The sequence below is a fragment of the Nyctibius grandis genome, chromosome 18 (genome assembly GCF_013368605.1).
Source record: "Nyctibius grandis isolate bNycGra1 chromosome 18, bNycGra1.pri, whole genome shotgun sequence".
NCBI lineage: Eukaryota > Metazoa > Chordata > Aves > Nyctibiiformes > Nyctibiidae > Nyctibius > Nyctibius grandis.
This window is the reverse complement of record NC_090675.1, coordinates 776,043-796,764: the sequence shown is the minus strand read 5'-3', so window position 1 is coordinate 796,764 and position 20,722 is coordinate 776,043. Positions and strand designations below refer to the sequence as shown.

General features: G+C 49.5%; 1 protein-coding gene across 2 annotated transcripts; it reads right to left on the bottom strand.

The window, feature by feature from the left end:
• Window positions 1-3,287: 3,287 nt before the first annotated feature.
• Window positions 3,288-19,988, bottom strand: NUFIP2 (nuclear FMR1 interacting protein 2). Of its 2 annotated transcripts, XM_068415523.1 has the most exons (5): window positions 19,717-19,988; window positions 14,972-16,681; window positions 7,051-7,083; window positions 6,390-6,444; window positions 3,288-4,914 (listed from the first exon to the last, which is right to left on the bottom strand). In XM_068415523.1, exons 1-4 carry the CDS (start codon window positions 19,901-19,903, stop codon window positions 6,392-6,394), a joined length of 1,983 nt encoding a protein of 660 aa, XP_068271624.1. In that variant the 5' UTR covers window positions 19,904-19,988; the 3' UTR covers window positions 3,288-4,914; window positions 6,390-6,391. The 2 variants fall into 2 exon arrangements, with proteins under 2 accessions (XP_068271624.1, XP_068271623.1); XM_068415522.1 differs by having other exon boundaries at window positions 3,288-6,444.
• Between the last annotated feature and the right edge of the window lie 734 nt (window positions 19,989-20,722).

Genomic DNA, 20,722 nt, shown 5'->3' with positions numbered 1-20,722 from the left:
GGCTTTCACGCCTCACCCAGCAGGTTTTGGCTGGGTAGATGGCCTGGCCTTGCTTTTTTTCTTGGAAAACATCCAACTCTGGGCACCAACCTGAGGGCAGCTGGAGAAGGAGCCGGGGGGCAGGGCAGGACGGAGGCCATGCAATTGTTAATACTGCCGGTTGACTTCACATTGAGATAAAGCATTAAGAAGATATTTTTGCAGAGATGAGCAATTTCCTTCCAAAGATTGATTGAAATAGAAAACAGAAATACTAAAATCAGAGACAAGACAATAGTTGGTTGAGATTTGTCTACCTCACAAGTTACTCAGGCATCTTTCCCGCCCCACCAGCCATGGAGGAAGGAGAAGTTGAAAACCTCAGGGATTTGCACGACCCTTCCAATAGCAGCTTGAGAAAAGGAGAGAAAAAAAAAAATAAAAATGCACAGTGTTCTCTCAAGTTAAGAGTTCTCCTTTGCTTGCGTTTGCATAGAAATTCCCGTAGGTCAGCACCAAAGTCAGGTACACCCCTCTCCTACACCCCGGCTCCTACGCTACCCGCAGAGTTAGTGGCTGTGTTACAGGAGGGTCCAACTATCCGCAGAGGAACTATATGGTCATGTAAAAAAAAAAAAGTGCATCACACATTCTTGATTTTCAGGGTTACTTATAGCAGCAGCAGCATTAATCCAAGACAATGAACAGTTGTAGATTCATTCTCAAATGCAGCAACACTTAATGAAATGTCTTCAAGGAAGGTCACAAGAGGGTCCTTCTCAAAAGGATCAAATGAAAATTAGACTACTCAATATAGACAAAAAGGAGATAAAACAAAAATTAAAGACACAATCTTATTTACATTAAAAAACCATTCTTGTTAAAATATCTTTACAACACCTAAGCAAAAAAATATGTATTTTAAGAATAAAGCAGAAACTCCTAAAGCAGTATCCATTTTTGGAACCCTTATTTAGCACCTGAGGAAAGACCGTACGGAAAGCAGACAGGTTGGGGGTTTTTTGTTGGGTTTTTTGTTTGTTTTTTTAAGAAAACTGTAAGTTCTGGTTTTGCTAAATGTTCATATGTTCGCAGTACACAAGTTTCATACCACAGAAAAGAAATGAACTATTTTTTTTTTTCTTCTTTTTAAAGATAGTCTACTCATTAATAAGGCTGTAGAAAAGGGATACTGCTATCTTACAAAATGGCTTTAGAGCTCTGGACGCGTTATACGAAGCTGTCTGATTAACAGTCAAGATAAATACAGCTCAGCATCCCCTGCTGAAAGCACAGGTACGACTTCTGCTCCCGTCCCAGGATGGAGAGCAGCCCGACACCCCCAGCAGCACGCCTCCGAGGGCCTCGTGCCCCGGCACAAAGCCACCGCGGAGCTCTCCTGTACCGCCCCAGACGTCCGCTGCTCCGGCGTCGTGCTGCTGAGCGATGCCACTTTGGAGGATCTTGAGCAGGACACGAGGCAGCCAGCCTTACCCTGTGGTGTAACACGTATTGTGCAAACGTCTAAAGCTCTGTCACCGCTGGCAGGCAGCGCGTCCGGCAGCGCAGACCCACGTCTTCTGCTCCTTCGCACCAGCCCAGGTTCCTGCTTCTCAACTGCTTGCGCTACGGTACTTTTGCCTGGAAGAAATGCTCTCGCGGTGGCCAAAGCTACAATTACTCTGGCTTCTTCGGCTGCTCCGCCACCCTAGAGCTCTTCCAGCCCTCCTCCTGCCTTACGCACCGGTGTGAAATTGTGTAGCAGCTTTACGTTAGGTGTAGCCTTGTTCTCTCCCCTCCTGACCTCGACCATCTCCCTTACAAACAGCCTCTGTAAGGAAAACAAATCTCTACGGACGTATGTACAGAAAAATCTTCTAAGGACGAGACTCCTGAAAGCTTCAGACACCACAGCACTTTACTGCAAATGCTGAATCAAGAGCAAAAACTGAACACACAGGGAAACTACCAGCAGTCCTGAAAGACGCCTGTGAATGCCATCGCTCCCAGATGTCCCTGAGGTCACCCACCGGCCACTTCTGGAAAGGATGCCATCGCGTTACGGTAACACTCTCTTGAAGGTGAAAAGCACTAATTACAAACGCAGTTGAGAGGACAACTTCCATCTCTTCTTTTTTTTCTTTTTTTTTTTTTCCTAGCAGGAAGTGATTTTCCTTTCAATGTAGCTGGTTCACCCTGTCACCCGCTCCCAGCCGCCCAAGAGCTGGCATACCCACAACCTAACGAGAACTGTTTTTTTTCCCTACATTTCAAAGAAGTTCACAGCAGCTACAAAAGGCAAACAGCATGATTTACAGTTCAGAAAGGGCAATGGTTTGAAGTGGGTTAGTGACAGAAACCATGCCCTGGAGCTATACCCAGACTGTCAAAGAGACAAGAGATTTCTAACGACGAAAACGGGTTTTAGGGACAACCAAGGTGGGTTTAAACCAAAACCAAACTCCAACCAAACCTTGAATGCCATCGCGTTGCCAATCCACCGGGCAGGTGGAGTGGGAGGGAGCAGAGAAGCTGAAGGTCCCCAAACCACCGTCCCAGGAGACGGGAGCACGGAGCAGCTTTTAAATCATCTCTTGAGAGCGGACAAAACACTCCCTGACGCACCAAAGAGAAAGCAGATCGCGTGCTGGATCCGGCCGGCGGGATGCACACCAGCCTGCGCCGCACGAGACCCTGTACAAGAGACACCCGACAGGACGTGCCGGCAGAGGAGGAGCGGTGGGGAAGGACCAGAGGGGAAAGGAGACAGCCCCTGCCCGCGCTGGGACCCTCACTCCAACAGCCAGCCTGGCATGGGAACCCGAGGGAAGGGACTCGTCAGACCACAACGGGAACAGACACGGGAGAAGCCTTAACCTGATGAGTATCGTCATAGCTAATAAAAAAATAGGTCATGATCTCACCCTTAGCGCCTCTTCCCCACCCTACACCTATTTAAGGGTTTTTTTTGTTCTAGAACTTTGCTCAGTGTAATGAAAACAATGGCACAAATAAACACACGCTCGCTCCCTTTGCAAGCGAGATGCTCGCACACGCACCGCCAGCTCCTGCCCCGGGTGCAGGGCCAGGAGAAGGCTCCCGCACCCCTTCCCGGGCTGTATTTGGTTTATGCTACAGTACTAATACTCTGCGTCCAAAACAAAACAAACCAAAACATGAGACTTCTCAGTAACACCTTAACATTATGTAAATGTGCTAAATTAGTCACAGCTCAATTTCAGGGCTTTTTTTTTTTTTTTCCTTTTTTTTTTTTTAATAAGTTTACACAAAAATAATCAGGAAACAGATTAAATCTTAAGATATTTTTAATAAGTGCTCAGTAAAGAATTGTGTGAGGACTTCGGGAGGACTGCAGATAGCGACAGGGCGAGTTACACGACAGCACAAGGAAGGTTCTTCCACGGTCCTGCCTGGCTCTAGGCAACAGCCTATCCCAAAAATACCGCCCGTGCCGGCGAGCTGGAGCTACAGGAGCTCCCAGAGAGGATTTCCTGACTGCTGAGCGCTGAGCACAGGCCGTGGAGCTCACGGAGACAGACAGACATCAGAAGAGAGGATGGTCAGACATAGAGCAGAGAAGCTGCAGAGGGTGTTTCTGGATGGGTACCACCAGCAAGGGGCCACGTGCAGCGAGGCAAAGCAGTGGGGATAAACATCGGGGGGAAAAACCAACCCAACCCATCGCTTGAACCGTGTTTCTTTCAGCACTTGTTTCGCTGTTTAGGAGAGACACTGGACCAGGCCAAGAGTGTCCTCCAATATTCAGCAAGGCTCGGGCCTTTCTGAGCACGCAGGGTCAGATTCAGCACGGGTTATTGCTGTTCAGCTTCTGCGTGGTGCCAGCCCCGAGAGCGGACCTGGGGGCGGGGGTACCAGGACAGGGTAAGCAAAACAGGGTTTGGTTTTGTCTTTTTTTTTTTTCCTCTTTTTTTTTTTTTTTTTTTTTTTAATGGAACCCAGCCCTTAAGGCGACAAGTGACTACACAAGGCAAATAAACACACAGCAGAGCCTTAAAGCCAGTAAAACAAACTGGAAACTTTGCTATTAGCCTTCAACGTTTTGAAAAGAATTATAATCATAATAATAATAAAAAAAGAACATTTCTTCCACCTTAATCTTCCCACTCCCACCGTCCAGTTTGTTGAACACTTTAAAGCTCAGGAAGGCCCCAGCTCTTCCGCAGCAGAGCAGGAGGCGATTCCATCTTTTGGCAAGCAGTTGGGAGACTCAACAGAATTAAAAATAGGAACATCGGAGGACTAGAGGTGGGGCACATCTGTAAACACGTTATACATCTGAAAGTTACACCCACCTGTCAAGGTGGTACAGTTTATAGGTGAAACAGAACTATTTGCGACTGGCCAACCACACATGTCTGAACCTGGACTGATACAATACGTCATTACTATATAGTATTACACTACAGTATTATACTATATAGTATTTTATACATGAAATGGAGTAGGCATTCCATAGTCAAACTTTCAAAACTAAGCGTGGCAGAAAGCTAGCAAGCTGACAAAAGGTACAGAATTACGCTTCGTTGTCCCACCGTGAACCTAAGAGACTCATTCAGGAACAATCTTATTCAAAGAATAAAAACAATTAAAAAAACACACGCTACAAACACCTAGTTAACAAAAAAAAAAAACCCCAAACTGGATAAATCTAAGCACAAGGGGTAGGCAAAAGTTTTGGGCTTATCTTTTTCCTGTAATGCCCCATAGGGTCCAGTCTAATTTTAGGAGACACCAACTGCTGCTGACCTTGATGCCCAGACATGTATCAGCCAGTATTCAGCCACAAACACCCACGATGAGCACTGGGTACATGTGGAGCTTCGGTGGGTCCAGAAAACCCATTTTTGCTTCACTCACTGCTTGCTCTTGCACTGGACCCTGTGAACTTTCCACCTTTAAAAAAAAAAAAAACAGAAAAACAACCCAACCCCAAGACGATTTGGATGCGCTACACAAGCTGCAATGGGACAGAGCGGGTTACACAGCTGGACCCTGCACTCTGCTCAGCTTTCTCTACCACTGCGAGGAAGCTTTCCTTTCCTTTCCTTGGGATATTTTTTTTTTTTTTTACTTATTATTTTCATTCCTAAGTCCTCCATTTTTGTAATAAAATATATTTTTATTAAGAGATAATTAGAAGCAGAGCCCGGAAATACACAGACTGCATTAAAATATAAAAGAGCATTCCAACAGGTGCAGGAAGCCCAGCCATTGGCGTTCTACGGACAAACTGAAAAGGATTCGAATTCCCATTTTTCTTTTTTTTTTTTTCTTTTTTTCCTTTTTTTTTTTTCTTTTGAGCTTTTTTTAAAGAGAAAAAAATAATTCAAGAAGGGTGAAAGTTAGCAGAACTCACTTCTTCAGTTTTCCAATGAAAATGGGAAAAAAATCCAGCACATTTAGTGTTAGGAGACAGACAGAGCAAATATGAAGCACCTACAGTTGAAAGCAGAAGATACTTTTTTTTTTTTTTTTTGCTCCCAGTAATACAATGGCATTAAACTGTGGGAACAGTGGGTTTTTTGTTGCTTTTTTTCCATATTAAATGCCTAAACAGATTGCTTATTTTTGCATGTTGTCTTTTAAAATGAAATAACTCTTCAGTTGCAATAGTCCAACGTGTAACCGGAGCCAGGTCAACTGTGTGACTTCACCAGGCATCCCAGAACTGCAGTGTTACCATCTTTCCCCCAGAAGAACGATGCTTTAAGACAATATCCCCAGCATAGGGTTGGCTGCTTTACTCCTGGCAAAACATGCGGATTATAGTTCTCCGGAAAAAAAAATAAGAAACTCTGCAAAACTTCAAGGCGTTTCTCCAGCATTCAATGGAAAACAACAGGAAAAAAAAAAAAAACAAAAAACAAAACAGGGGAGGTGGAAGGGAAAGGGGAGATGAAGGATGGTGAATCATCCTGATTTCCCTGTGATTAGTGTGTCACTACAGTCACAGAACAAGAAACAGAAACCTTGTCAAGTGGAAATGCCTCTCCAGTGGGCTGCTGTTGCCCTTGTAGACGACAGCAGGAACTTTAGAACCGGGCTTGTGAATTGAGTCTGTACTTGTTAATCACTTGCATTCACTCTTTAAACAAAAACAAAACAAAAAAACCCCTATTCAGTACCGGAGATTAAATAATCACGTGTGTAGTCTCGTTGAAATAAATTTTCAGATTCCTTAAGAAGTCTAATTACTTTCAGTTGCCATTTTTAAATAACTATATATATATTTGTATATATTATCCTGTTATTCTAGTTATGGTTCCTCTGCTGCACTGAAGATTTAGAAGGAGCATAAAAGCCTTTTGTCCCCCACGAACAGCACAAATGCTGCAGAAAGGTTATAACAGGCAGTCTCGTCTTGCTACCTTCATTGATCCGGGCGATCCATGGCTTCATCGTAAGTGATTATCCTTTTGGGATCTGGAAAGAAAGCAAAATCCTAAGTTTTGACAAGCTCCTTTCAGGCCCCGTGGCTGAAGACGTTCACAAGAGATCTGCACGATACTCAGCTGTTAAACTCCTCCTTAGCACCCCCAAACATCACCTCCCGCAGACGCGCTCAGGAGCCCTGGCTGACTCCCGCAGAGCAGTGCCTGCTCCCCACCTCACACCCCGGAGCAGCAGCACACGAGTCTCCACTTACCGCCCTTCCCACAAGCTAACACAGAACATCTTCGCGGGTGAAGTGTGGGGATACACCAGAATTTAAAACTTACTCTTGGGTGTGACACCCAGCACCAGAAATCGAAAGCCATTATTGTACACACATTGGGAAGATCACTAAATCTCATCTGACGCCGGTTTTATTGCTCCGTGAGAGACTCTGCTTCTCTCTGAACAGCCCACCATTATGGCAAAGCTTACTGTCCTGACTTAGTGATCCAAAACACAGATAAACCCAGACTACAAACAGCAGGCACTGAACAACTAAACTGGGGGATCTCCAGACACCAAGACAACCCACTCTCATCACCCACACCAACAGACAGAGCAATTTAGGTTATTTATTCTTTCCCGTATCCTTACCTTGCTTCTGCAAATTCCAAACCGCTTCCATTTCTGTGGAGGCAAAACGAGAAGACCATTGTTACTATGCAGATTGATGCTGCCATAAGAGACAACTCCAAACCCACTTTAGTTTTCCAAGCGTGGCACGACACCGCTGCTTTTCCCACAAAGCCAACCCCATCCAGCCCAGCAGCACAGCCCCAACCCAGCCCACAGGACTGCACGGATTTGACGTGAATGATCCAGCAATAAAAGGCAGAGAGACGGCTGTGACATGGTCTTAAGGGTCAGGTGGCCAAACTGAGCATCAGAAATGTCATCGCCATTCTCCGCTCCTACAAATCACAATCTAACTTCGGGCTTTACTACTCCGACGCCGCTTCACACATTACAGCCTCAACAAGTAGCCTGGAGAGATGATTTTTATGAGCTGACGCTTAGCGCGTGTGAAATCAGCACAGCCGGACAAAGCGAGCTTCTCCCGGTTCACAGCATGAAGCACAGCACGCACAGATCACCCTGCTAACACCGCTGCGAAACTGCTGCCAACGTAGCATCCGAGAATGAGGTGCGAGGCTCCAGACGCCCGGCTGCCTGCTTGGCTTGCAGCTCTTTCCCCAGCTTACCTCTACAACACACTCGGGGGCTAAAGACAAACAAACCCTCCCCAATTCTCACTGAAAGAGTATGTGCTTTTGTTTACCTGAGAAATAACAGCAGTGCTCAATGCTCCTTTCACTCACGTTAAGGAACAGAAGGCTCTTCCATTTAAAATACCCCCCAAACTAAGTCACATCTTTAGAGACCTATCCAAAATAACTACATGTAGCCACTATCAAGCTGGAATTTTGTGAGCTAGAACATTTATGAAGACATTAACTGTACCCTGCGCCCAAGTTTGAGAGACAAAATTATAGAAAAGGAGCATTTAGCAGAAATGCAACCTGCACGAACAATCTTTCAAGTCTCCCTTCTGCCAGAAAGGAGGGTGACAGGACCTTGGTAGGGGCTAGGCATGGAGAAAGGCAATGGATTATTAAGTTACACGGTATGTGCAGTAAAGCACAAAACAAGGCAATAAATAAACTAACCAGCATGGGAAAGGAAGAAGGAAAAACCCTACAGAACTCACGGCCTCAGCACGATGTGTGCCAAGTGTCACCTCCATCAATCGCTTGCATGTTCGCGTCCCTTCTCCAACCCTTCAGCTGCCCTTTGTCCGCTACAATCTCAAGCTCCCCAGGGCAGGAAATTGCACACAAATAAATTAAGTCTTGTAAGGAAGGCCCTGACAAAATTTTACGAGGACTGTTATTTTTGCATCACGATAACAGCAGCAACACTTAGGGTTCCCCTGATGAAAGTGCTAAGTGCTTTGGGAATAGTAACCAGCCTCTAACACCCCCAGGGATACCAGCAAGCGAGCAAGGGACTCCCTCCCTCATCTGCCAGATGCAGATTCCCCAGAAGTAAAATGAACCAGCTACTAAAATTACCTCCAGCAGAGCCAGTTTTCCATTCAGTGAAGTCAGATGCATCATTTCCTAACGGCTAAAGAACGTCACCTACTTTAACAGCTTTCCCCCAAGGCAGGGGACAGAAAACTACTCTCAGGCTGTTGGTCCCTCCACAGTAGAGCAATGTTTGAGCATCACACACAAGGCAGAGGCTGAAGCGCTGCCCGCTACTGCATCTCCATGCAAAAGACCACGCTTTCCTTTGGACCTCCATTTGGCCCCAACTTCACTGGACACCACAAGAAGGTGAACTGCTTGTATTAAGATGTGCCTGATAATAAGATAGACAGTGAGATATTATTAAAAAAAATCCCCAAAAAACTAAGTTGTGAAAATTCTGTAAAAAAAAAACAAAACCCCACAAAACCTCCAACCTTTTCAGACTTTAAACAATCTTCCTCCTTCTTCAGAAAGAGAGGCAGGAGAGAGGGTGATGTAAAGTGTCCTGGAAATCCCAAACACCTGGATGCATCGGCTGGCAGATGCTCAGCCTGACAAGTCTACAAAACCAAACAGCATCAGCAAACTGGCTGCGGTATCGGCTGTTACCGACTATCGTCTGGCATCAGAAAAGCAAGTGCGAGGTCCTCCCCTCTACCTGGCCAACAGCACATGGATGCGGGATAGCACAGGGTAAGCACATTTACCAACTGAAACAACTTCACAGAGAGGGGGGGGAAAAAGAAAAATCCTGGGCTAACTGCAACACAAAACTAGGGGGGAAAAAAAGGTTTGTCTTCAATCTTAAGATGGGATTTTATGATTTATTTTGCTTTACTTGGTAATACATCAGAGTGAGTGTCCCCCCGGTTCTGGATCGGTTACAGGCTGTGGTCACCTCCAAGGACCCCGAGATGCTGTGACAAGTAATGGCGGTTGGACAGACCTCAGTGACCCACCTGGCAGACTGGCAGCTCCGCAGAGCCACCGCTGCACGAGCCCCGGCTCCAGCTAACCAAGACAGCAAGGACAGGGATGCAGGGTGGAAGAAAAGGCAGCCCCCATGAGCTGGTCATGTAGAGGCCCCAAATCACCTTCCCTGGGTTCAAAGAGCTCTCCTGAGCCTGCCTTCCAGGGCGAGTCTGAGCAAGGACTCTTCCATCGCTCCCCCCTGCACTGCATCCTCACCGCGAGTCTGAGTCCACCTCTCTCAGGTACTGACCCAAAACCCAGTACTGCTGCTTGCTAAAGCAGAAAGTGATCAAGATCTGACCAACAGACAGGGGCCACCATTCCCAAAAGAGGACACGTGGCCGGGGAAATGGCACGCTTCCTTCTCCGCGGACTCCGACCCAGCTGGAGAAAATGCCATCAACAAACACTTGCACAAGCCGGCATCAAAGCCAGCCCTGCTCCGTGCCAGGGCAGAACTAGGTCACCTCCTGTGCCCCTTCCGACCTCAAGTTTTCTAGGATTTTTTACAATTAGCCAACCTCTCCCCAGCCCTCCGGCTTGCTGTTAGCTGAGGAGCTGCCCGGGGCAGACAGCCCCAGCCACATCCACAACCACCTAAGGAGCTCCAGGGAGAAGGAACCACTTTTTCTGGGGACTATCACAGACACAAAGGGTCGGTGGAGGAAGGCTTTGATGTCAGGAACAGACTGAGGCACACTCTGGTGAATTGCAGTGAGATTCCTCATAGGTCAATAAACTTTATAGCTGGACTGGTACCTAACCTTGGAGGGGAAAGAAGTCTTTCGGTGATAACTTGTTACGACAGGCGCCTTTACACACATTTTCCTTGCTAGAGAGGCTGCCCCTGCAAACAGAAGTCTCTGCACAATGCCACGGTACTTGTTCTTTGTTCTTATAAACCTAACATATAAATGGGCAATTGTCCCTAAAATGAAGTGCTAAAAAAACCCCAAACCAACAAAGAGGGACCATCCTCATCTGATTTTTCTGTTTCTATCTGCAGGACACAACAACTACGTTAGGGCACTGCCCCAGAAATAAAGCAAAGACTGAAAATTCAATGCTGTAAAGACTCATGGCTGTACCGAACACACTCTACTCACCCTGACAACTGGAACAAGCAGAAACCTGAAGGAGAATTAAATCAGCTTTTGCCCCACAGCTCAGGCCCCACAAGACCATAAGCAACAGACTGAGATCTAACCTCTTCCCACCAAGGGGGATGGGAAACCAAGGCTTTTTTTTTTTTCCTCTCCTGTTGTAAAGGATGAAAATTGCTGAATTCACAGCTCTGCTATTTCTTCTGACCCAGTTCACCATTCCAGCAAATGCCACTCCTGGCTGGCCCACGCTGCCTTGCTCTATTTTCCATGCTGCTCTTCTGCTTCCTCACGCGAGCAGAGATGCTGGCGCAACCAAGATGCTGAGAAGGAACAAAGCAGCAGCACAGGCAGAAGCTCAGGGGCAAGACAGAAGAGGAAAACACTGCAGTTTCCTCTCCTCCATCTACGTGGTCTTTGCTACTGTGCAGCTGAGCTGGAGACCTCGATTATTCGCTTTTTAGCTAAGGACAAGCAAACTCCTGAGCTTCCCACCGCAAGGCTTGCCACACAGAGCCCGGTGTTAGCAACAGACAGCCTGGCCTGGAAGGCTGCAACCACCTAAACACGACGGAATTCTGCAAAGTGTTGACAATTATTCCGATATGAAACGTTTCATCCAGCTGTCTTTAAAAGGAGGACTAAAGCAGAAAGAAGATACTGATTTCAATGTAAGTAAAGCTGAGATACACCCAGTCTCTTTTGAAGGACCAAAAAATCTGCAAGGACCAGTTCTGCCTCAAAAAGACGAGGATTTTGTCAACGCCACAGCGAGGCAGAAGTTCAGTTCTGACCTAGATAGGGACAACGTCCCTAAGTGAGAGCATCGCTCCTTCCTGGTCCTTCCAGGCTCCCACACTAAGCTACCGTCCCTGTCTCCAACCACACAAACAGCAGCCCCACCAGCGCTCAGCTACATCAGATCTACCTTGCTAAATGAGATATGTCACCTGCGAGTGTTTCAAGGCACCGTCACAAACACCGAGCGGCACGCGCTGTCAACGAAGGCAGCCACGTTGAAGGATCGTGTTTTACAGTCAAACAGATCAGATGATCATGGGAACCTTTCTGCCCTTTAACACGAAAAAAGCAAGGCACGGAGCAGGGGCAGAGGAAACCAGCACAAAAAGCATCCAAGAGAAGAACAGGAGGGTGCATCATCAGCCTTGCCAGCAGGTCCCCAGTGCTCCGACTTCTGGGGAAAAAGCAATCCGGGCACACGCAAACGAGCACAGCCTCGTCCCCCAGGACCTCGCTCTGCTCTGCAGCCACCCAGCCTCCCACCCCAGAACAGCCTCGCCACCATGCATGGTGCTGCGGTGGTTTGAACAGGATGACTGTTCCAGAGCCAGCCCACCCCCTGCGTTACCTCCTCCCTCCATCCTTTCCCAGGGAAGCTGTGAAGCAGTTACAGTCTGTAATGCCCCTTGCACTCACTGGGCAAACCGCGCACCGACAAGCCTGGTTTGCTGGAACAAAGCTACCGAGGAAGCTGGAGGCTTTCCCATAGCGTTATTTACAGTCCAAGATGAGGATCCACATGACCTGACCACAGCTACAGACAAACAGTGCAAAAAAGGGTGTAAGCTTGTGACAGACGGGTCAAAGCACTGCAACCGCTCGTGCTAGAGCCCATCCCTCACTGCAACACCCAGAGCTTCATCCTTGCACCATGGGTAGCTTGCACTGAACTACTGCACATGGAGGAGCTCAGGGCAGGGACCCCACCAGTGCCCAACGCTCACCCCTGTCCTTGCCCTGCAATCGTTTCTCTTTGTGTCCATAACCCCAGAGGCAGGGTAGATTTGAAGATCAAACTATTGAGACTTTGCTCAAAAGCAAACAGATCAATTTGAAGAGGGAGAAGTTCACCTTCCTCTTGGAATCAAAACCAAACAATCTGAGGATCCGGCTGCCTGCGACACCCGAACACTGGCCCAGGCAAACCCGCACAGCGAGGAGGAGGGGAAGGCAGCCTGCAAAAAATAAGCAAGTGAAATTGTTCCTTTCCTATTGCAGAGGAACAACTGGTTGGCTCAGAGTAGGACCTCAGGAAAACAGCCCGAGATAAACGGTGAGAACGGTGTGGGAATCAACCACTGCACTGCAGCCCTGCAAACGCACCCCGGCAGCTCCCTTTTCTGGACCTCGTGCAGTCCGCCGTGCCACAGGAGCTCACCGCGGGGCTCTGCCTGCAGGACCACAGCCACGAAGAGGGGACAGTGTTTGCCACTCGCATGGGGCAGAGGAAGCCGCAGCTCCTTCCAAAACCTTAATCAAACTCACCTCGATGGACTTGAACACACACAGAAATGCAACACCCAACATCATCACAGAAGACCTACTAAGACCTGGACTGATCTCCTGCTTTGTAAACCAGCACGAACACCTGAAGACTACGTAGGAGGAAGACAAGCTCAAGCTGTTTGGAGCACCCCTATCACTGCATTAATGACAACACTGATTAGAAGCATTCATCATCTTTCACCCCTGAGTAACACCCTGAAGTCAGCATAGACACAGCTTGAAAAATAAATCGGCAGAGATGAGCGGTGGGGCAGGAAGCCCTTTCCCCAGGGCATCACAAGGGTGCTTGCTCTGGATGCTCAACAAGAGCATTCACATGCAGAAGCATGAGCAGAAAGCAGTATTTTAAAGAGCCTTGAGGTGTCCATTCTTGCCATTGAATGTAATTAACTCCTGTGTTTAGAACTAAACTTTGAAGTTAACAGCTCCTTAAGAGGACACGGGAAGGGAGTGTTCTTTGTTTCCCTCTTGTTACTATCGTTTTACTGGGGTCTGTCTTTCCCACAGCCAGCGAGAAAGGCAGAGCTTGATGAGTCTTGCTGCAGCTGTAGAGTTGCTTTTCTACAAGACAGTTCAGGCTGACAAAAACACAAAGAGACAAACTTAAGTGTTGGGAAAATTTGCAAACTTAAGAGATTGCCTAGGATTCCCCTCCTACACCACGCTATGCTTTCCAGTATCCCCATTTCCTGATGGGAAACTGGGATTCAGGCTGCAGGCAGACACGTGAAACGCAACTGGAAAGCTTGCTTTAGTACTGGGATAGACTGAGCAGAGTGTAGAGGACCCAGATGAAATCACTTGATGAACACTCTTCTCAAGAATACTAGAGCTTAAAATGTTAACATTGTGAGAGTGAGATGACCTGGAAAAAATATTTGGAGTTATTATGTTTAAATGACTGGGCTTGCTATTACTAAAGGAAGGCATCTAAGTTTCTGTATGCTATACAGAGAGTTTGTGAACAGATAATTTAAGAACTTTGCAGTGGGTCAAAACACAGCAGATCTGCCAATGGCAACCACGTACCAATCCCTCTGCAGAGGGGAGCAAGACCTTATCCCCATATGTATGTGGAACAGTAAACAAAAAACGGATGATCACCTTTTTCCCTTCAGGGTAGGGGGATGCAGGGAGAGGGAACAGGGTCAATAAAAAAGGAACTGCCCCTGTGTTCATCAAGGGTAGGTAAGTAGCATTGTGCCAAAAGGGAACAAGCAACCAGGCTCCTGCTAACACTGAGCCAGGATCAAAAGCCAAGAACTGCCACAAGACCTCAGAGCTTCTGGGGCTGAGGCTAAAGCAGAAAGCAAGCATCCCACAGGCTGCCCGCTCTTCGTTCCCACTTTAAAGCGTCTGTATCGTGTTTGAGTCAATCTCAAAAAAAAAAAACAAACCCAGGAAAAAAAGGAGCTGGACTACAAAGGACTCCATGAAAGCAATAAAATAACCTGAAAGATTTGACCTACAAAGACAATGACGGAATTCAATCTGCAGCTTACAGAAGAGCTGAAAAGCAAAGATTTGTCTTGCTATTGCCATAACACTCAAGAAGGGCAGGGGAAAAGTGTCTGTGAGGGGGGGTTGCTTAAAAAAAATAAATCACACCATGAAAAGCCATAGGAATAATTTTTTCTTCCTTCAAAGCTGTGATTTCATGGCCTGATCTGCCCAGGGGAGAAGCTGCAACACTTTGGTGGTAGAGGTGTGAGTACAGACTGTGAAGCCTGTTCAGTGACAGAACATCACCTGGTAGAGCTGGAGCAGGGCAGGTGAACCTACACATTTAACTCCTTCCAATGCCGAGAAGCTGAAGAGGACCTGCTTGTTCCATAGGAATTAAAATGTAAAACACACTAGCTAAGTATTGTCATTACCAACATCACTTATGCTTGTCCACAGGAACATGGGAACAAATAACCTCTTAACATTAATTAAGCAACCATTTGAATAACTTTCCCAAACCGTTATTGCCATTAGAGAGATGCAAGCAAAAAGCTCACTTTTAAAACGATCAGAACTGCTGTAAGGAATATATCAGGTTAGAATATTGTACTTAAAGAGAAGAGAATGCCCTTAGGCAGCAAGTTAAGCCATTACCTTTAGTGTGATACATAATAGCAGCCCTCAGGTCAAAAGAACCCCAGCTATCTTTCCTTTCTAGGCCTCTCTGGTACCTCTGTTCTTTGGTGGAGGCTAGCAAATTGTTCGTAGGGGAGGCCAGAGGATTCTCTATTTCATAGTCTTTTGAAAGAAACACTAAAGCACCTTGGCTACCGGTGTCTGCCTTTTGTAGGTCACCTGTGTGATGTGACTCCAAAGCTAAGACACCACCCTCACCAGCAGTCCCAGGCTTAAGAACAGCACTAAGAATTTGAGGGCTAGTCCGTTTATCCAGCTCGTAAGCCTTAGGAAACACAGGTTGTTCAGTTCCTGAGGGAATGATTTCAGCGCACTGTGAAACCAAAGTGGCAGGATATTCCCCTTGAAATGTCACTTCCATTAACTGATTATCTGCAGATTTCCCCACAACAGTGTCGGGTCCAGCGCTGGGCTCGTTTATGAAAGACAAGCCCCACTGATTCTGGAAGATATCTCCCAGGTTCTGCTGATTCGTCTGCGATGGGAAATCGACTTGCGCTGTACCCAGAAGCACAGTTTGCATATTGGAAGGGTAGATGAAAAGGCTGGATTTCTTTTGTTCGAGAGCCGTTGAAGTTGTACTCATGTCCTGGGGTACTGACTCAGCGGAGGTTGATGGGACAGTACTAGCAGCAGTGGAGAGCAGTGGCTGGGTCCCTGGAGAATAGACACTTCCATCAGTCCCTGCCAGGATCGGCCCATTCGAGAAGCTAGCAGAAGTAACAGATTTCATAGCAGACATGGGGACTTGGGACAGTCGACTTGATGTTTGGGCCTGAGTTTCCCCGGCAGATGATGAAGATGACGAAGACGATGTGGATGGGGTTTGAGCTGCTTTGTTGAGGTTTTCTTTAACTTTACTTGCATAACTTATTTTGGGAACAATTTTAGCACTGCTATTGTCCACTGGAAAAACCGGGGGCGGTTTAAATAAGGTCCATGAGTCCTCTTTAGATGTAGCCGACGATGCGTGCTTCCCTTTAGGCCGGTCATCAAACTTCTTGCTGCTAATCCCAGGTTTGGCATCAGAGTTTTTTCGCTGTACGTCCCCAAGCCCAGGCTTTCCCCGGCCTGCTCCGCCAGCCCCAGCCTCGTATTTCCAAACGGGCTTAGTAGTTTCAATTCGGTTCCCCTTTTGCTCACTATAATCAGGCTTGAAACTCTCAAGTTCCTGTTTCAGGGTTGGTGCACTGACCTCCTGTTGCATTATTTTGTCCTGTACTAAATTCAAGTTCTCACAACCCTTGGCACTGTTGCGCCTGCCTTTCCGTTTTTTGGGCGTAGTATACCCACTCTCGGAGCCGCTGCCATCGTTATCGGCCCCTTTGCCTACGTAGCCATTCGTGATGTAGCCAGAATTATTGGTTACCACACCGTTTGGAATAGACACTCCCTCTGGCTTGTCCGAGGACTGGCTTTCTCTAGGTTTATTTTCGTAGGACTTCTCATTCTTTTTGTCCATGCTATTTTTCTGAATGAAGTTCTTGGTTTTGATTCCAGCTTTCCCCAAAGCGCTGGCCTTCACAGTCTGCTTTGGGGTCACGTTAGCGTCTACGAGCTGCTGGCTGCCATTGGGTACCCTGGATCCTGGGGTGGTTGTTTCATCAGAGCACAGGCCCTTTAACGACACTTCTCTTTCTCCTGCATTACCATTTAGCTCTCCATAGCCTAGAAGAAAGCCAAAAACAACAAAAGGCAAGAATTAGAATGTGAAATGTTAAACTTCTGATTGCAGAAAGCTGTAATCAGCCCCAAACATATCCAGTTTCCTCAAAGAGACATTTAAAAATAGGAAAACATCTAGTCTCTGGCACACAAAAGCAAATGCTTATTTGCTGGAAGCCACGGCAAGATGGGTTAAGCAGAAAGTACCAGCAGCTACTAACTCTCATGTACAACAGGGTGATGTATAGATAACAAAGCAAAGCAAAAGTACACACAGATGCTATGTAAGGAAAAGACACTGTACGAAAGATCACTGGCAAGCTGGAGAGCTATCTCACCAGCTATTTCCAGGTCACGCAGAGGAAAAAAATTAATTCCCAGGATGCATCAAACAGAGAGATCCACTGCCTTTGCTACAAGATCTGTTGAAGTTCAGAATCCGTACTGTGAACAAGGGCCAACTCCTATCATCCCCATCAGCTCCCAGGCCTGCAACACCAGCAGCCCCCCTTCCCACCCTCCTCCCAAACACCACCTCTAGTAAAGGGGAAAAAAAAAGAAAAAAAGCAGCTTCCCAAAAGGACACGTGCAAGTCCAGTTGGAAGGTGGAGGGAGAAAAGGGTGACCGCATCTCCTCACTTCATTTCAAGATAGTAACCAACACCTCCCTAAAAGTGATCTTTAGCACTGAAAAGGTGAGAAAACTGGGAAGAAACATCCCTGCAAGCACCCTTCCACCACTACCAGCAACTGGTCTCCTGGCCACTGAGAAACTTTGGTATTTCAGAGTCCCTGGGAGACCAGGTACTAGCTTGAGATCCAAGAAATAAAGTGCTTGCTGAGGGCTCCAACTCCTCAAACCATGCGATTACACTGTACACCCAGCTTTCCTTTTTGCTTCTCAAGTTCATTTCTAGGCCTTACGGTTCTGAAGGGAATCTCAAGAGTGCAATTCAAGTGAAGCTGGAAGCCCAGGACAGCCCAGACTGAGCCACCACATCTTCCTCAGCTTTTATTTTTAATCTCTGGCCACAGACCTATTGCTTTCGAGGACCCCAGCTACAACACCCCAAGAGAAGCCTTGAAGCCCCACTGAGACAGGAGGAGTGTGCTGTACCCAGCTCAACAAACACACCCCGGCTGTGGGCCGTGCAGAGGGACTCCCTCCTCCTGCACCCGCTCCTCCGGGCAGAGCGCTATCCTCGCTCCTTCTCTGAGTCATCCGTCCTCCTTCCAAGGGTGGAAGGCCTTACATCTGCCGCAACAACCGACCCACTAAGGCTTCATCTACAGCCACGGTGCCGCGAAGTCAGCACAGCTCACGGAGTCCCCCAAGAACGAGAGCGGGAAAAAGTCCAGCTTGAAAAAGAATGTTTTTGTCATTGCCGATGATGTTGAATTAAACGGCTGTACTAAAAATCATTGTTATCCTCACATCCTGGAGCCTCAGATGTCTGGCAGATGTAACTGCTCGAGTTCTGTGCAAGTCAGGAGCACAAGAATCCTTGTAGGAAACTTTACAGAAATTCCACAACTGAGTTTGCCAAGAGGGATCAAAAAGGATTTTACTACAGGCAAGTATCTGTAACCACCACAACTTCCACTATAACTTTCAAATACGCTGTTAAGAATATTAACGTTAAATACTTCATCCCAGAGAAAACTGATAGGACGAGACTCTCAGCTGAGGCAAGGACTAAAACTTAAGTATTTCAGAATAACACGCAGAGGAAGCCTTCTCAAGAGCAACGTGTTATAGCTGACCTTGTATGACTCAAGACTTCCGACACCACTTGTTAATGAAACAAAACAATAGAGTGGTCATAAGACCGTTGCAGATGAGGAGCGAAAGAATAAAATGAAGAACAAAATCCACTTCAGTAAGTCAGTGTGTCAGCAGTTTCTAGTTCCAATTTTCAAGTATTCACAACTCAGCTGCCTGAGTTTTCTCCAAATCAACATTTAGCACAGCTGGCTCTGGCCTGGACACAGAGGTGCAGCAATCAAAATTTAGGGTAGAAGAAAAAAAAGTATGTCAAAATGAACAGGTGAGGAGTATTTGCCAACCTCACACATCGTTTCATAGCTGGAGGAATGTCAGAGTAAGTGCATATTAAAACCCCGGGCACACTGCACGCAGTGAAATGACTACTCAACTTATTTTTGCTCGGGAACTTATTTTAGCACATGCCTGACGAGGTGCCCCCTACCCCCGCCCCAGGGGCTGTACGCGGGGGCACGGTGCGCGGCCCTGGGGCACCGCCAGCCCCGCTCCTCACCGAGCCAGGCCCCTGCCCGCCGCCCGCCCCGTTATGTAAATGAAAATTTCAAGGAAAAAAAATAAACGTACGGGGCATTCTGTAATCACGCACTTGCTTTGAACCCACACAAGCCCCTAAATGGGATTTTTTTTAAGACACAGGAGCCGGGCAGCCCCCCAGGAGCGAGATGGGGGCTCCGACCCTGCCCGGGAGCAGCCGCCCCCCGCGGCAGCCACGCCGTAGCCAGGGCCGCCCGGCCAGCGCGCCGCCGGCCCAGCACGGCCCCTCTCCCGGCCGGCCCGGAGAGAGCAGCCCCGGCCCCAGCGCCCCCCGGCTACGCGCGGCGGCCGGGCAGGAGGCGGCCGAAGGCCCCCGGGCCGGGCCGGGCCCCGCCAGGCCGCGCCGCCTCCCCGCTCCCGCCGGCGGGGCCGGGCCGGGCCCCTCCGCCTTATCTGACTCATTGATTTTTACGCTCATCAATTTTTAACCAGGGCCTCGGCCCCCGCTACCCCCCCGGCCCGGCGCGGCCCCGGCGGGGGGGCAGCAGCGCCCCTCGGCGCGGCGCGGCCCGGCCCCACGTGCCCGGCGGGCGGCGGCGGTGCCGGCGGGCCCCGCGGCTCCCGCAGCCGCGCCGGCCCCAACATGGCGGACAGGAAGCGGCCCCAGCGCGGCGGAGAAGCTTCCAGCCGGGCCGGGGGAGGAGGAGGCGGAGGAGGAGGAGGGCCCCGCCGCCGCCCCGCGAAGGTCACAGAGCCCCGGCCCGCCACCCGCCCCGACCTGTTCTCCGCTTCGGCGTCTCCTGGTGCGGCGGGCCGCCGTGCTTGTGCTCGTGTCGGAGCGGCGGCTTGGGCTGGGCTCGGCCGTCGGGCGGCGGCAGGTAGGCGCTCTGCGGGTGGTGGTGGTGGTGGTGGCCGTAGTAGTAGTAATGGTGGTGATGGTGGTGGTGGTGGGGCTGCTCCTCCATGGGGGGCGGCTGGCGGGGCCGGGCCGGGCTGGGCGCTCGCTGCTGGGCCGTGCGGCTCCGGCGCTGGGACGCGGCTGGCGCGGGGGAGACGGCGGACTGGCAGCGCCCGCCCTGCAATCAGCGAGCCGCGCCGCCGCGCCCGCCCCCCGCCCCGCCCCGCCGGAAAAGGAAGCGCCGGCGGAGAGGCGAGGCCGGGCAGTGCGGGGGGACCCGGCCCAGCCACCGCGGCGCAGCCCGGGCGGGCCTCGCCTGGCCCCCGCCTCTCCCGGGGGGCAGCGGCAGGTGAGGCCGCGCTGCCGGTAGACGGGGCCGCCATGGGGCGGCTGCGCTTCGCCCCCCTCCCCGTGCAAACACGGCCGAGCCGGGAAAAGCGTCCCCGCCGCAGCCACCTCCTTGCCCTGCCCTCGGCGCTGAGTCAGGCCCCGGGGCCTGGCGAGCAGCCCCGCGCCCTCGCTTCCCCGGCAGCGGGGTGTTTCGTAACGCGGCGCCGCAGCCTCGCCCCCCGCCGAGGAGCGGGCTGTGTCCCCGCGGGGTCTCGCTGCAGGGGCACCCGGGCGGGGGGCGGCTGGGGATGCAGCGAAGCCTCGTTTTACCGTAAAGGAGCGGATAAACCGCGCCCCGCTGCCCAGCGGTGCCGGGCGGGCGGGGGTTGTTGGAATGGCGTCAGGCAGGGCCACGCCGGAGCAGGGGGTTTGGTCAGGGAGCAGGAACACCGTAAACTGCCGGGTGTCCAGCCGCAGTCACGGAGAACTCGGGAGCAGCGGCCTCGGGCCGAGCCGGGCTGCGCTGCAGAGGCTCCCGCAGGCGCCCCGCGCTGCT